General features: G+C 46.1%; 1 protein-coding gene across 1 annotated transcript in view; it reads right to left on the bottom strand.

Annotated features, from left to right (window-relative positions):
- NOD2 (nucleotide binding oligomerization domain containing 2) overlaps positions 1 to 17,620 on the bottom strand; it is a 112,291-nt gene that overhangs the window by 23,496 nt on the left and 71,175 nt on the right. Inside the window, exons 4-5 of the mRNA XM_077458409.1 lie at positions 8,787 to 10,587; positions 2,044 to 2,127 (exon numbers count right to left, since the gene is read on the bottom strand). Coding sequence (XP_077314535.1) covers positions 2,044 to 2,127; positions 8,787 to 10,587 — 1,885 coding nt within the window. The remainder of the gene's footprint in view (positions 1 to 2,043; positions 2,128 to 8,786; positions 10,588 to 17,620) is intronic.

Below are 17,620 nucleotides of genomic sequence, written 5' to 3'. Positions count from 1 at the left end.
CGCCGCAAGATCACTTGAATATTCATTCGCCATTGTCCCACAACTGGATGGGCTCAGGGCGTAGTGTTCTGCACCCCGAGCCAACCCTTTTTTGAAGCCAATTAGAGCCTCTGACTCTAATCACGTGCTTAAAAATAAATAAATCCCCCATTGGAATCTATGCGTTCAGCACCCCGCATGTAGATCAGGGGGACGGACACATGGAAGGGGGGGGGGTTCCTGTGCGCCCCTAATGGACGGGCCGCCACTGGTTTCAATACTCAATTTACTGACAGTCAGTATCACTCTGCTCAGGGAGGAGTGAGGACAGTCATCAGCGTCATGGGTCTGATGCTCCATCCATCTAGGTAAGTATGATTATGCAAAAAAAGAAAACCATACTTCTCTTTTAAGGTGAGCACACATTATGAAAGGTGGTGGGACAAACCTCTTGGTATTGATGCACATGAAAGACTAAGGAAGACACTTTATTAGGCTCGGTTCACACAGGGGCGACTGCGATCCAACTTCTGGTAGCCCCTAGTCGCCTCAGGTCGGACAACATTTAAAAATCAATGTAAGTAAATGAGAGCCGTCTTAATGCACGCTACTGAAGTCGCCTCCGACTTCAAAAGAAGTTCCTGTACTACTTCAATCCGACTTGTAGGCGACTTGTACCCATTGATTTCAATGGAGGTCACCTCCAAGTCGGATCTCTGTCTATACGGAGGAGACTTTGACAGAATTATTAGCTCTGAAGGGGGAACTCCACGCCAAATTTCTGAAAAAAATTTGGCGTGGGTTCCCCCTCTGAGAGCATACCAGGCCCTTAGGTCTGGTATGGATTCCAAGGGGAACCCCTACGCCGAAAAAACGGCGTGGGGGTCCCCCCCAGATCCACACCAGACCCTTATCCGAGCACGCTACCCGGCCGGCCAGGAAAGGGGGTGGGGACGAGCGGGCGCCCCCCCCTCCTGAGCCGTACCAGGCCGCGTGCCCTCAACATGGGGGGGTGCCTTGGGGGAGGGGGGCGTACGGCCCCCCACCCCAAAGCACCTTGTTCCCATGTTGATGAGGACAAAGGCCTCTTCCCGACAACCCTGGCCGTTGGTTGTCGGGGTCTGCGGGCGGGGGGCTTATCGGAATCCGGGAGCCCCCTTTAATAAGGGGGCCCCCGGATACGGGCCCCCCACCCTATGTGAATGAGAAAAGGTGCTTTGGGGTGGGGGGGCCGTACGCCCCCCCTCCCCCAAGGCACCCCCCCATGTTGAGGGCACGCGGCCTGGTACGGCTCAGGAGGGGGGGGCGCCCGCTCGTCCCCACCCCCTTTCCTGGTCGGCCGGGTAGCGTGCTCGGATAAGGGTCTTGTGTGGATCTGGGGGGGACCCCCACGCCGTTTTCTCGGCATAGGGGGTTCCCTTTGGAATCCATACCAGACCTAAGGGCCTGGTATGCTCTCGGAGGGGGAACCCACGCCAAATTTTTTTTCAGAAATTTGCCGTGGAGTTCCCCCTTCAGAGCTCATTCTCTGATTGGCCACGGCAAAAGTCGCCTGGCCTGGTCGTGTCTCAAAGTCGTGTTCAAGTCGTCTCCAAGTTGCCTCACAAAGTCATCCTGAAGTCGTGTCGCCCCTGTGTGAACCGAGCCTAAGCTGGGAGGACACACAATTAAAGTCATTAAGGGTCCTTTCACACGGGGCAGATCAGTTCTGATCCGCCCCGTGGATATCCGCTTGCCAAATACAAATAGCCACGGCAAAAGTCGCCTGGCCTGGGGCGACTTGTAAGTCGCCCCAGGTCGTGTCTCAAAGTCGTGTTCAAGTTGTCTCCAAGTTGCCTCACAAAGTCGTCCTGAAGTCCTGTCGCCCCTGTGTGAACCAAGCCTAAGCTGGGAGGACACACAATTAAAGTCATTAAGGGTCCTTTCACACGGGGCAGATCAGTGCTGATCCGCCCCGTGGATATCCGCTTGCCAAATACAAATAGCGTCCCTAAAATAATTTGAAGGTATATTGTACATATGTTCATAATGGCACCAATTTTTAATGTTGTGATATGTACTTACGCAAGCTTCTGGAAATTTGGCCATGCTAATGCATGCTCTAAAAGGCTGCAGAGTCCCTTGTCAGTGATATTATTGTCTCTCAAGCTAAAAACAAAAGTATTTACTGTTAGTTAACTTATTTCACAAGACAACATTTTAAGGCTCAAACATCCACTAGCAATAAATACCTGTAAGTCACTTTAAAATACATATGGAGATCTAACGCCCCTTCCCCATCCCCACCACAGTTTTCTCATATTAAATCACTGTGCTTTATGCCAAGCACTGTGGTAATTTAATTGTAAGCTTTCATAAACAAGGCCCCACTAACCCTGTTTTATTAAATTGTATTGTAACTTTACTTTATCCAGTGTTCATATTGGCAGCAAATTTCTATTCAGTTTTAGTCTTAGGGGGTTATTTACTAAATGAAAATCCACTTTGCACTGCAAGTGCACTTGGAAGTGCAGTCACTATAGATCTGAGGGGGACATGCAAGGAAAATAAAAAACAACATTTTAGCTTGCACGTGATTGGATGATAAAATCAGCAGAGCTTCCCCTCATTTCAGATCTACCCCTCAGATTTAGGGAGACTGCACTTTCAAGTGCACTTGCAGTGCAAAGTGGATTTGCCTTTCATAAATAACCCCTTAGGCCGCGTACACACGGGCGGACTGTTCGCCCAACCTTGTCCGCTGAACAGTGTTTGGGCGGACAGTCCGCTCGTGTGTGGGCTTTCAGCGGACAGTTTCAGCGGACAGTTTGACGGACAAAGTCTTTTGGAAATTCCGAAAAACTGTCCGCTGAAACTGTGTTTGAGCGAACAGTCCGCCCGTGTGTAGGCTACTTTCGAAATGAGCAAACTGTTCCCGCTCGGAGGAAAGTCCGCTCATTTCGAGCGCGTGTGAAGGTAGGCGGGGCCCGCGACGGAGACGTCGCGGGCTCCGCCGCCTGGAATGGGCTTAAAGGGGAACCCCAACGCCGAAAAAAATCGGCGTGGGGGTTCCCCCAAAGTCCACAACAGACCCTTGTCCGAGCACGCTACCCGGCCGGCCAGGAAAGGGGGGCGAGCGAGCGCCCCCCCCTCCTGAGCCGTACCAGGCCGCGTGCCCTCAACATGGGGGGTGCCTTGGGGAAGGGGGGGCCGCGCGGCCCCCCCACCCCAAAGCACCTTGTCCCCATGTTGATGAGGACAAGGGCCTCTTCCCGACAACCCTGGCCGTTGGTTGTCGGGGTCTGCGGGCGGGGGGCTTATCTGAATCCGGGAGCCCCCTTTAAGAAGGGGGCCCCCGGTTCCCGGCCCCCCACCCTATGTGAATGAGTATGGGGTACAATGTACCCCTACCCATTCACCTGTGAAATAAAGTACAAAAAAAAACACAACACAGAGAAAAAATATTTTATTGCACAGCTCCGGGGGTCTTCCGTCTTCGGGGGTCTTCTCGCCGGACTCCTCCGCTATCTTCGTGTAGCTCTTTTACTAGCGGAGGAGCCCGGCTTTCTTCCTCCCCGCCGCCGGCCTCTTCTCCCGACTTCGGGGGTCTTGTCCCCCTCTTCGGTTCTTCTGCCGGGCCACCGCGCCTTCTTGTAGCTCTTTTGCAGGCGGTGGCCCGGTCTTCTGTCGCCGCTGCCTTCGTTCTTCTGTCGCCGCCTTCGGTTCTTCTGCCGGGCCACCGCGCCTTCTTGTAGCTCTTTTACAGGCGGTGGCCCGGTCTTCTGTCGCCGCTGTCGCCGTCGCCGCCTTCCGTTCTTCTTCTTCTTCTTGTTCTTCTTCTTCTTCCCCAGGAGATGTTGACACGTCGCTCTCTCCGGCCGGAATGCCAGAGCCGCGCTGTGCGGTCACTTATATAGTGACAATGGGGCGGTGTCACATGGTATATGTCACATGGGTTGGTCACATGGGTTGATGTCACATGGGGACTATGACATCGTAAGGGGGCGGGGTCACCATGTGACCAACCCATGTGACATATACCATGTGACACCGCCCCATTGTCACTATATAAGTGACCGCACAGCGCGGCTCTGGCATTCCGGCCGGAGAGAGCGACGTGTCAACATCTCCTGGGGAAGAAGAAGAAGAACAAGAAGAAGAAGAAGAACGGAAGGCGGCGACGGCGACAGCGACAGCGGCGACAGAAGACCGGGCCACCGCCTGTAAAAGAGCTACAAGAAGGCGCGGTGGCCCGGCAGAAGAACCGAAGGCGGCGACAGAAGAACGGAAGGCAGCGGCGACAGAAGACCGGGCCACCGCCTGCAAAAGAGCTACAAGAAGGCGCGGTGGCCCGGCAGAAGAACCGAAGAGGGGGACAAGACCCCCGAAGTCGGGAGAAGAGGCCGGCGGCGGGGAGGAAGAAAGCCGGGCTCCTCCGCTAGTAAAAGAGCTACACGAAGATAGCGGAGGAGTCCGGCGAGAAGACCCCCGAAGACGGAAGACCCCCGGAGCTGTGCAATAAAATATTTTTTCTCTGTGTTGTGTTTTTTTTTGTACTTTATTTCACAGGTGAATGGGTAGGGGTACATTGTACCCCATACTCATTCACATAGGGTGGGGGGCCGGTATCCGGGGGCCCCCTTCTTAAAGGGGGCTCCCGGATTCCGATAAGCCCCCCGCCCGCAGACCCCGACAACCAACGGCCAGGGTTGTCGGGAAGAGGCCCTTGTCCTCATCAACATGGGGACAAGGTGCTTTGGGGTGGGGGGGCCGCGTGGCCCCCCCTTCCCCAAGGCACCCCCCCATGTTGAGGGCACGCGGCCTGGTACGGCTCAGGAGGGGGGGCGCGCTCGCTCGCCCCCCTTTCCTGGCCGGCCGGGTAGCGTGCTCGGACAAGGGTCTGTTGTGGACTTTGGGGGGACCCCACGCCGATTTTTTTCGGCGTTGGGGTTCCCCTTTAAGTCCATTCCAGGCGGCGGAGCCCGCGACGTCTCCTTCGCGGGCCCCGCCTACCTGTACACGCGCTCGAAATGGGCGGATTTGCCTCCGCCTTACGTGGGCGAGTCCGTTCATTTCAAAAGTTGAGCGAACTGTTTGGCAAACAGTTCGCTGAAACAGTCCGCTCAAAAAGTGCCGTGTGTGGCCATGTCCGTCCATGCTAATTTTGAGCGGACTGTTTGCCGAAACTGTTTGACAAACAAAGTTGGGCGAACAGTCCGCCCGTGTGTACGCGGCCTTAGTCTTTTGACTAAAAGGCCATTTTAGTTTTAGTCATATTTTAATCTTTTGACTAAAATGCCATTTTAGTTTTAGTCGTATTTTAGTCATCTGAATTGTTTTAGTTTTAGTCGACTAAAATCTCCATAACATTTTAGTCTACTAAAATCGAATGGGTTTAGTTAAATTGTAATGCATTATTTAAGCATTTCTTTAGAATTGCCAGACTCATTATATACTCCTGGTGTAAAAATCAAATAACATATTATTATGTATGGCATTAAGGTTTGAACATGCACTACAGAGATAGATTTAGACATTTCAATATATAACATCTTTATACATAAAACCTAGTTTCATAAACAAACAAAAATATTGCTTTTTGACAAGCAAAAGTACAACTTAAAAGTATATAAGAAATAAACCTGTAAACTCTATTGACTGTAATGCCATTGCACATATTACCTATTTGTCTTTATTTTAGCAGCTTAGTAGATGCCCCTTAGACCCCTTTCACACCAAGGGCGTTTTGCAGGCGCTATAGCTTTAGAAATAGCACCTGCAATCCGCCCTCAAACTGCTGCTCCATTCACTCCAGTGTGAAAGCCTGAGGGCTTTCACACTGGAGTGGTGCTCTGGCAGGACGTCAGGAAAAGTCCTGCCAACAGCTTCTTTGCAACGGTGAAGGAGCGGTGTGTTTGAAATCAATGGGGCAGCACTGCATTACCGCCGGCAAAACGCTGCTATTGCGGCGTATTACGGACGGTTTTAACCCTTTCTCAAGCCGCTAGCGGGGGGTAAAAGCACCCCACTAGCGGCCGAAATGCGCTGCAAATCTGCCGGTTAAAACGCTGCTAAAAATAGCGGCGTTTTACCACCGACGCTATTTGCGGCTTGGTGTGAAAGCCATCTTACATATTCTTATGTGGTAGTACAGTGTTAATTATGATGTCAACTTTCAATTTAGTTTTAATTATAGCCTTTTGAATAAAATGGCATTTTAGTTTTAGTCGTATTTTAGTCATCTCAGTTTTTTTAGTTTTAGTCCCATTTTAGTAAACTAAAATAGTATTCATTTAGACAACGAAAATATTTTAGTTGACGAACTTAACACTGACTGTATCCACTGTGCAAACTGTTGGTGCTATATACATTTTGAATAATAATAATAATGTGGCCATACTGTACAGAAAACTCTAGTCCTATAGAAAATTATTTGGAGGGAAATCGATCAAATAGTTGGACATTGAATAATATAGATTGTGGTGATTGGGTGGGGTAAGTTAGTTCTCTAGGTGCTTGCATCCCTCATCAGGGTTGGTGTCTAAAAACATTGTGATTATATTATATTATTGTGACTAAGAAATTGCATATGAGTGAATAATTTTGCAGCACCTCTATACTGTGTATATATATATATATATATATATATATATATATATATATGTAGTGCTTTAACTTGTATTGAATGTGATAGAGGATGAACAGAACTTGTGGCCATAGGCACCAAAGGTAAGCTTATCATTTTTTTTTAAAGATGCCAGGGGTGCTCCCAGTTTATCTGATAGGCTGAATAAATTACAAAATTGTCAGGTAAGACAATTATACATTTTTGGCTTTCAATCTGCTGTTCCCCTGGAATTCAGCTTTGAGCTATGACTTCTTTTCTTGTGATAACTGGTAAATACATTTTATTACAAAGAATTAATAAATTATTTTTTTAATGAATAAAAAAATAGAAAGTCAATTGTCAACGAACAATTTTGTAGCGGGAACAGTAATACTTTCATCATCAGCTTATCTATAAAATGTGTTAAAATATTTCTAAACCCAAAAATATAATATACTGTATTGCAGCTAACAAGTCCTTAGATGTAATGCCTGCATTCGGTTTTTTTTTTCAGTCTTGGGGTACCTAAAAAATAACCTGATGATCCTGATAGAAACCCAGTATCCTTGTAACTGGCTTTGGACAACTGAAATTTAATATAATGTTATCGGCTTTCCTGTCTATTTTCTGTGAATTTCAAACCCCTTCCCCCTATGTAATGGAAATTTGCAGAGAAAGAGATGCTTGTACTACAAATCAGAACAGCTATAATCCTGCTCTTCGATAGACACAGTGCAGTAAGTGAGTGTTTTTCCCATAGGACAGGAATTGTGTCACTGGTAGGATCATCATTTAAAGGAAAAAATGAAAAATAAAAAATGAAAAAATAAAGGAAAAACGCTTGAAAAAAATAAAAATATTCAGTCACTTAGTACTTGCAAGCTGGAATGTATGCATATTTTTGTTTTGGGGTTTAGATGTGCCTAAAATATAACTAAATGATTTATTTTTTATTTATTTTAAGATTTGGACAGATTGGTGAGCTATTAGAACCACTGCCAATTTTTATTTCTGTCTCTGTTAGGAAGAGTCACTCTTTCTAATTGTCCTGATCATCACTTAAATGTCACCAGGCATTAAAGTGAGTGTAACTCCAAAATTTCAGGGTGCCAATAAAAAAGAATCTTCCAAAGAGGGCAACTGTCCAAGATGTAATTGGATATTGTTTCACTTACTGTTGAGTCTACAGGACAGGATGTAAAAGGAAATCTCCCTAATTAGTCACACCTCTCCCTGCTCTATCCAAAATAAAATAAAAAATGGCTTCAGCTTTAAATTAAGTGCCTTATTTAAAAAAAAAATACCACTTGTAGGTGGTCAAATGGCTGTTGTGTCTTGCTTTTCATTTCCTTTCCCTTTTTATCTTTCATCTTGCCTCCCCTTATGCTCCAATGTTGTCTTCTCTTAGCCTTAAATCCCCTTTCCCACTGGAGGCGTTTTTCAGGTACTTTAGCGCTAAAAAATAGCGCCAGTAAATCACCTGAATCTGCAAGCCCAAGTGTTTTCACATTGTAGTGGAGCACTGGCAGGACGTCACAAGTCCTGCAAGCAGCTTCTTTTGGGCAATTTACGAGTAGTGTATGCCTCACTCCTAAAGTGCCCCTACCCATTGAAATCAATGGGCAGCGCTGCCAGAGTGCCTACAAATCTCCTCTGGCAGCGGCACTTTGCGGGCACATTTAACCCTTTATTCGGCCATTAGCAGGGGTTAAAAGTGCCTCGCCAGTCGTTTTCGGGTGCTTGCGGGGCGCTTTTAACCCCCGCTAGTGGCCGAATAAAGGGTTAAAAGCACCCGCAAATCTCCCAAAGCGCTGCAAAAAAGCTGCTTGCAGGACTGTGGCTGTGACTGTGGCTTTCACACTGGGATTGTGGATGAGGCTTTTTTCAGCTCTAAAGCGCCTGAAAAATGCCTCCCATGTGAAAAGGGTTTTACCCTTTCCAGCTGCTTCTTGGTTATGTAACCAACTAATCAAGTTTGTTTATGTCGCTGTTGGACGTTTTTATACTATAATGATTTTTTAATATATATATGTATGTATGTATGTATGTATGTATGTATGTGTGTGTGTGTGTGTGTGTGTGTGTGTGTGTGTGTATTACACTTATGTCCCTTTGATGTTCTGTATTTGAGATTTATGCTCTTATATGCACAGGATACACATGATATAACCGTGAATGACAAAATAAAAAAACACATAGATTTATAGACGAACAGACTTACTATAGAGCATGGCAGATATGAAGACAGGGAATCAACTGCTCAATTCCAGTGTCACCAACAGAGTTGTGGTCCAATTGTATACCGACTGGGTTTTTTAAATGCTTTAGTACATAGGCCAATGCTGTGCATTCAGAAGGACCAATGCCACAGTAGGTCATTTTCAAATGATCAACTGCAAAACCCTGTAAAGCTCTCTGAGCCAAAGTGATATCCTGCATTTCATAAAGACACTTTATAAGCCAGACAAACTCAGGCATGGCATGCATGGCTTTTTTCTCATCTGGCAATGCTGGTGGTATTGACTTAAAGTGTTTCTGGATTGCCTTAGCCAAACATTTTTTGACAGTTTTACATTTCTTGGCCAGTTTTTCTGGTTGCCATGAGTCAACCATCAAATTGTTCAGTACAGCAGAAAAGAGCCCAGCTACAAATGTTGCTGTAAATTTAAGATTTGTAATCTCTATGTTCTGTAACATCATTTTGGTTTGTCTTTGAAAAACAGGTTGTAAACATGGTATAGGAAGTCTTTGCATAAAGGAGTTATTTGTTTTCCTTGTATTCCACTTATATAGTTGGCATAATATAGAGGAGTCCATTTCATCACTCATTACAATGTACAGAGCAGCAAAGAAGCACTGAAAGGTGATATGGAGGAACTCGTAGTACTGTGAAAATGTTTGTCCTTCATCTAAAAAGTTTTTGGAGATAACAAGAAAACCTAAAGAGAGATCTTCTTTTGTTATTCCTGCTTTGACAATCTCCTGAGGAGAAAACACATACAAACCTTCATGGAGACCACTGAGCGCTATCTTACCAAGGCGTTTGACAGAATTCGTTTTTTCTGAAAGTATATTTTGTGTTTGCTTTAAGTTTGTTGAGGCATGTAAGAGAAAGTGTTTTAGAGTTAGCATGTACATATCGGTCATAGTCTGTGGACTTCTGTAGTCACAGTTAATAAGTTCCTTATGACACTTTGAAATAATCCAACAGAAGACTGGAATATGGCACAGCCCAGTAAGTGATGAACTGGTTTTTACCAAACTAATGATACCATTGGATATGTCTGGGTTGTTGTGATGTTTCTTTATAAAAGTCTCAATGCCTTCTTCTGAAAATCCCCTCAAATTGATTTCTTTCTTGATGTATTTCCGTAATGCCACAGTGACAGCATCCGGCCTGCTTGTAACAACTTTCATGCAGTCCTTCATTAGGTTTCCTTCAATCAGGTTAAAAACAATACTTTCAATGCTTGTAGGTTCTAAGGGAGAACAGTGCCTATTATCCTCTGTGAAAGAAAACTTTAACTCATCAAATCCATCAAACATTATAAGGACTTGACTGGAATGATCCATGATGAATTCAAATATTTCTTCCTGATGTCGGTCAGGCCAGCAACACTGTTCAAAAAGAAGAGTTTTTAGACAAATTGGCTTTGTAATACAACACAACCTTCTACAACTAAAGGGGAAAATGAAGCAGAAATTTTGAAAAGCTTGTCCACGTGCCCAGAGATGTTGAATGTGTTGAAGCAATGAGCTTTTGCCAGTGCCTGCATCCCCAAGTATTAAGATGGTGTCAGCATTTTCATTTATAATTCCCTGGTCACTGAAAATGTTTTGAAGGTCCAGGTTGCTCTGAGATCCATCACCATGATCTAACATGTGTTTAGTTCTTGATAGTTCCAAAACACTTTCTGTATAGACATCTTGCAGACACATGTTTTCTGTCCCATCGTAGGTGCTAAGAAACCTTGTCTGAGCACATATGATATTCTTCAATTTTTTGTGAAATGCCAGACACTCTAAAAGAGAAACAACCAAATAAAATAAACTACAAGGTCTGAGAAAAATATGTTTTTAATTGTAGTTGCTGCTAGCAGTTAGTCACATACAAGTGTCACATTGTTTTTCTAAGATGCTAAATGTTTATTTAAATTGTCCACTGCATACCATTGCTCTTCGCACTGCCATCAATTCTATTTGTCCCACTGTAAAACAGTAAGGCCTGGTTCACACTTGTGCGATGCAAGAACCTCTGCGAATCAAGTGCGAGTTCCCGCATCGCACCCGGCTGGCACGGCAGTTCACACTGCCATATGCAAACTGCTGGGGAGTGTCAATATGTTAACGACACCCCCATTTCAGCTTGCATATCACACTGTGAACTGACAGTTCAGACATGAATTGGATTGCATATGTGTGAACACACATGTGATCCGATTCTGGTCCGGACATAAAAAAGGGTCCTTTGCATGTTTGGACGGAATACGATGCGATATCAGCCATACTATCTGTATGGCTGATATTGCACCTCACAGACATTGCATGTAATGTGAACAGCAGTGTGCTGTGAATTACATGAGATGTCTGGCATCGTACAAGTGTGAACTGGACCTAAAGGAAAAGTCTAGTCTGAGCTCGTTTGGCTGGGCTTCTCCTAATGCCCCGTACACACGAGCGGACTTTTCAACATCCAAAGTCTGAAGGACCGAGTCCGTCAGACTATCCGATCGTGTGTGGGCTGCAACGGACTTTTGATTCGCCAAAGTCTGACGGACTTTAGAAATGAAGCATGCTTCAAATTTTCCCGAAGGAACTCCGCCGGACCCGGTCCCCTTCGAAAACTCCGCTCGTGTGTATGCTACTCCGACGGACTAAAACCGACGCTAGGGCAGCTATTGGCTACTGGCTATGAACTTCCTTATTTGAGTCGGGTCGTACGTCATCACGTTCGAATCCGTCGGAGTTTAGTGTGATCGTGTGTGGCCAAGTCCGTTCGGCCGAAAAGTCTGTCAGAACTCCGTCGGAACTCCGGCAGAACTCCTTTGGAAGTCTGTCGGACATAAGTCCTCTCGTGTGTACGGGGCATTAGGGTCACTAGAGTGCAATTTGTTTTGCACTCCTGTGATCTGTTTTCAGCAGAGAAGGGGCTGAAGTCTGCTCTCTGCTGATGTCACAGGAATCAGTCCAGGCACCACGTCATCACAATAAAGTCTGGATCTGCCAAGTGCCTGAACTGATACCTTTCTCAGGCTCTCAGTGAGCTGCTGAGAGCCTGAGACAGCCACTCCCCACCCCTCCACAGCTCAGGACTCCAGTGAGCGCAGGGGGGCAGAGCAGAGAGTTGCTGATTGACAGTCAGCAGCTGTCTACTCGGGGAGCTGTGAGAACTGGGCCATAGACAGTGTTTGATCGCTCGGTTCTCCGTGCAGAAGCAGCGGGGGGGGCGGGGGGGCGGATGCATCATCGGACCAATGGTGCATCCACCTAGGTAAGTATAATTCTGGAAAAAAAAACATACTACTCTACCCACTTATAATCTTGCATTGTGGGAGTTCTCACTGGCAACTCCCCTCCCTTCATCCTTAGTCTTGCACAGTTGTACGAGCTCCTCTCCTGTACTGAAATTGCTAATTCTGATTTTACTACACCCTGGGAGTTTCTCGTCATGTGCATTAGAAGCTACAGCAAGTAAGATAGGGCTTGCCTTTGTTCCTGGCTGGAGTTAATCCAGTATCATCTACAGCTTTCCTCCAGAGTCTAACTATTCCGGCCTGCTCATTTCATTCATTGGATTTCCGTTCTTTCAATTACAGAGGTTTAGTGCCACAGTATGTGTGTTACTTAGACCAGCCTGTATGCAAATATGGGCTGCTTAGTGATATCCACTACTCCAAAGTGACACCCACCCACCTACTAAAGCGCAAATGTCAAACACAAGGCACGCTGACCTAATCCAGTCTGCCAGGTATGTCATATGGACCTCACACTCAGTTTTGAAGCTGGAACAAGGCAAAACTCTATTCCGCCACCTCTTGCGATTACCCTCTGCTCCTGCTCACCGCTGTCACTTGTAAACACAGAAGGCTTCTGTCTTTACAAGGGACGGCTTTGCTTTCAGTGGTTAACAAATTCACTCACACACTCCCGGCGAGGTGTGGCGGGTACAGATCTCCAGAATCTGAGATAGAATTATCTCCCTGCAAGAAAAGGCAGAGCCTTCTACAAAGGGAGGTACTAGAACTGGACCAGGTAGGAGTGAGAAATGTGAGGAAGCTTGGGGGGTAATTAGGGTTGGAGATGCACACTGTGCCTAGTGCACTCTTAAACTGTTCATTCTGTACAGCACACACCCTGAACTCTGCACTCTGTACATAACGCACCCCTAAACCCTGCACTCTGTGCACAGCACACCCCTGGACTCTACATTCTGTGCATAGGGCTCCACTGGAACTGTTCACTCTGTACAGAGCACACCCCTGAACTCTGCACTCTCTATGCAGCTCACTACTGAACTCTGTAATCTGTACATAGCACATCCCTGAACTCTGCACTCTGTGCATAGCACACCCCTTAACTCTGCACTCTGTGCATAGCACACCCCTGAACCCTACACGCTGTGCATAGCACACCCCTGAACCCTACACTCTGTGCACAGCACACCCCTGAACTCTGCACTCTGTACATAATGCACTCCTGAACAATGCACTCTAAATGTAGCACACGCTTAAACCCTGCATTCTGTGCATAGTGCACTGTTGTAACTGCACTCTAAACATAGTAAACACCTGAATTCTTCACTCTGTATGTAACGCACTCCTGATCTCTGCAATCTGTACATAGCACACTCCTGGAAGGAGTTGTAAGGTCTCATGTTTTTTTCATCGTAATGCATTGTATGCATTAAGGTGAAAAACCTTCTTTGCTACAGCTGCCCCCAGAGCCCCCCTTTTTCTTACCTGAACCCATGTGTGCCATTGGCTCCTGCTGCTGTCAATCAAATCCAGTGACATGAGTCCTGCTGGTGTCAATGGACGCAGCAGTGGGATTCGGAAGCGTGCCCGCACAGGTGCTCTCATAGGAAGCAGCTTTTAATGGGGGCCCTCGATAAAGAGGAGGAGCCAGGAGTGCCATGGGGGCACCCAAGAAGAGGAGGATCTGGGCCGCTCTGTGAAAAACCCTTGCCTTGCACAGAGCAGGTAAGTGTATGTAACGCACTCCAGATACAATCGGTCCTTTGAGGCCAACCATACTGCTGATGCAGCCCGCAATTGAGTTTGACACCCCTGGCATTTTCATATTGGCATAATTCCACCCAAGAGCTAGCCCACTGCTTGCATCAGGCATAAGGGCTTTTCAGAGGAGTACTGTTGCAGAATGCTGTGATGTTTTCAGAGAGCTATGCACAGTGCCCTGCTGACTTTTCTCTCCAGGTATTATCTGCTGCATTGCATAGAGAACAAAGAGAATGTAAGGGAATTCCTGTAGATTGGCAGGCTCAGAGACATGCGCATGGCATTGCCCACAGAACTGTAATCAGGTGCGTGGATCTGGATGTCGACTGCAGCCCGTCCACAGTCTCTATTGGTGCCAGATGGCCTATCTAAAAGGATGATCTGATCCAATGTCAGTGCTGAATGGTATTCAGCTGTATCCCAGCTATGTCCTGCTAAGGTCCTCTATATGTCCTCCATTGCTGACCTGGCTTGCCTTTGACCGTGATCTTGGATTCTGACCTTGCTGCTGTTTACCTGTTATTGACCTTGGTTCTGCTTATGACTTTGATCCTGCCTATGCTTCTGTACCTCACTACCTGCCTGCTGCAGACCTTGGCTACCCATATGACCAGGGCAGCCATCAGAAATTTTGGGGCCCCTTACACAGCTTTAGGCCTGCCCCCCCCCCCCCAGGCTAAACCACCAACATTCCCAGCCTGCCCACTGGTCGCACTATTGCATCCACCCACTGTCCATCCCACCGAATCTTTTAGTGCACTCAATTTTATTATAACACTCTTAAAACTTAATATATGAAAATTAAAAATGTATTCCAAGTCATCAGTGTTTTCAAGATTTAACAGTAAGGTATTATATTTTGGTCAAAAAATATGAGGCCTGCCACCATGACATTTCACCTCTCCTTCCTTTACATGCCCATTTTACAGTGGGATGAAATGCATGTAAAGAAAAAGGGGATGGGGGTAAAATTTTCACCCTGCTTTCCTTTACTTACCCATTTCATTCCCCCACTCCGTTCTTCACATGCCCATTTCATTCCAATCCAACAGAGACATCCCTATATATTCAGCAAAGAGACAGCCCAATCCAGCAAAGAGACAGCTCAACACAGAAAAGAGACATCCCCATATATACAGCAAAGAGACATCCCAATCCAGCAGATACAGTGCCTTAAAAAAGTATTCATACCCCTTGAACTTTTCCACATTTTGTCATGTTACATCCCAAAACATAAATGTATTTAATTGGGATTTTAAGTTTTAGACCAACACAAAGTGACACATAATTGTGAAGTGGAAGGAAAATGATAAATGGTTTTCAACAATCTTTACAAATAAATATGTGAAAAGTGTGGTGTGCATTTGTATTCAACCTCCCTGAGTCAATATTTTGTAGAACCACCTTTCACTGCCATTACACCTGCAAGTCTTTTTGGGTATGTCGCTACCAGCTTTGCACATCTAGAGAGTGACATTTTTGCTCATTCGTCTTTGCAAAATAGCTCAAGCTCTGTCAGATTGCATGGGGAGCATCTGAACAACAATTTTCAATTTTGTCACAGATTTTTTATTTGATTTAGGTCTGGACTTTGACTGGGCATTCTAACACATGGATATGCTTTGATCTAAATCATTTCATTATAGCTCTGGCTGTATGTTTAGGGGCATTGTCCTGCTGGAAGGGGAACCTCTACCCCAGTCTCAAGTCTTTTGAAGACCATAACAGGTTTTCTTCTAAGATTGTCCTGTATTTGGCTTAATCCATTTTCCCATTAACTCTGACCAGCTTCCCTGTCTCTGCTGAAGAAAAGCATTTCCACAACAACTCTTTCATAAAGGACAAATTTGTGGAGTGCACGACTAATAGTTGTCCTGTGGACAGATTCTCCCACTTGAGATGTGGATCTCTGCAACTCCTCCAGAGTTACCATAGGCCTCTTGGCCGCTTCTCTGATGAATGCTCTCCTTGCACGGCCTGTCAGTTTAGCCACTTGCTGCCCGCCAATTGTCAAATGATGGCTGCAAAATGGTTTCAAAATCCTGACCGGACGTCATAGGACGTCTTCAGGATTTTGAGCCGCTGTGCGCCCCCCGGGGGCACGCACCGCGGCGATCATGTTGCGGGGTGTCAGTCTGACACCCCACAACCATGATCTCGGTAAAGAGTCTCCGACGGAGACTCTTTACCACGTGATCAGCCGTGTCCAATCACGGCTGATCACAGTGTAAATAGGAAGAGCCAGTGATCGGCTTTTCCTCACTCGAGTCTGTCAGACACGAGTAGAGGAGAGCCGATCGGCTGCTCCTCTGACAGGGGGGGGTCTGTGCTGATCGATTATCAGCACAGCCCCCCCGAGGATGCCCACACTGGACCACCAGGGATGCCACCAGACCACCAGGGATTCCCAGCACCAGGTATGCCACCCTAGACCACCGGGGTTGCCAGTCAGTGCCCACAATGGATGCCAATCAGTGCCCACAATGGGCATCACTGATTGGCATGCATTATTGTTTGGCACTGATTGGCATCCATCAGTACAAAACAAAGCGACATTGTATTACATATCAGTGCCCATCAGTGCCACCTATCAGTGCCCATCCGTGCCACCTATCAGTGCCCATACATGCCAACTATCAGTGCCCATCCATGCCCATCTGAGCCGCCTATGCATGCCCATCTGTGCTGCCTATCCATGCCAATTCATGCCGCCTATCCATGCCAATCCGTGCCAGCTATCAGTGCCAATTTGTGCCACCTATCAGTGTCCATCTGTGTCGCCCATCAGTGCCACCTATCAGTGCCCATCAGTGCCGCCTATCAGTGCCACATATCAGTGCCCATCAATACCACCTCATCAGTGCCACTTCATTGGTGGCAGCTCTTCAGTGCCCGTCAGTGCAGCCCCATCAGTGCCCGTCAGTGCAGCCCCATCAGTGCCCATAAGTGAAGGAGAAACTTACTTATTTACAAAGTTTTGAAACTGAAACAAAAAAAACATATTTTTTTTCAAAATTTTAGGTCTTTTTTTATTTGTTTAGCAAAAAATAAAAACCATAGAGGTGATCAAATACCACCAAAAGAAAGCTCTATTTGTGGGAAAAGATGATAAAAATTTAATTTGGGTACAGTGTAGCAAGACCGCGCAATTGTCATTCAAAGTGTGACATCGCTGAAAGCTCAAAATTGGTCTGGGCAGGAAGGTGTTTAAGTGCCCAGTATTGAAGTGGTTAGGTGGACGACCAAGTCTTGGTAGGTTTGCAGTTGTGCCATACTCTTCTGAAGGATTGAACAGTGCTCCATGAGATGTTCAAACCTTGAGGGATATTTTTTTATAACCTAACCCTGCTTTATACTTCTCCAACAAACCTCAGAGGGCTTCGCAGAAAAGCTGTATTTATGCTGAGATTAAATTACACACAGATGGACTCTATACTAATTAGGTGACTTCTAAAGAGATTTGGGTCCACTAGATTTTAGTTAGGGGTATCAGACTAAAGGGGGCAGAATACGCATGAACGCCACACTTTTCACATTCTTATTTGTAAAAAAGTTTGAAAGGCCTTTATAATTTTCCTTTCACTTCACAATTATGCGCCACTTTGTGTTGGTCCATTAAGTAAAATCACAATAAAATACATTTACGTTTTTTGGTTGTAACATGACATAATGTGTAAAATTTCAAGGGATATGAGTACTTTTTCAAGGAACCGTACACATGTTCAGCAAAGAGATATCCTAAACCAGCAAAGAGACATCCCCATACAGCAAATGGACATCTCCATATATTCAGCAAAGAGACATCCCAATCCAGCAAAGA

This window comes from Lithobates pipiens, unplaced genomic scaffold, assembly GCF_037356315.1.
Source record: "Lithobates pipiens isolate NorthernLeopardFrog02 unplaced genomic scaffold, aLitPip1_a1.2 Scaffold_10, whole genome shotgun sequence".
NCBI lineage: Eukaryota > Metazoa > Chordata > Amphibia > Anura > Ranidae > Lithobates > Lithobates pipiens.
Note: the sequence above shows the minus strand (reverse complement) of the source record. Positions and strands in the feature narration are given on the sequence as shown.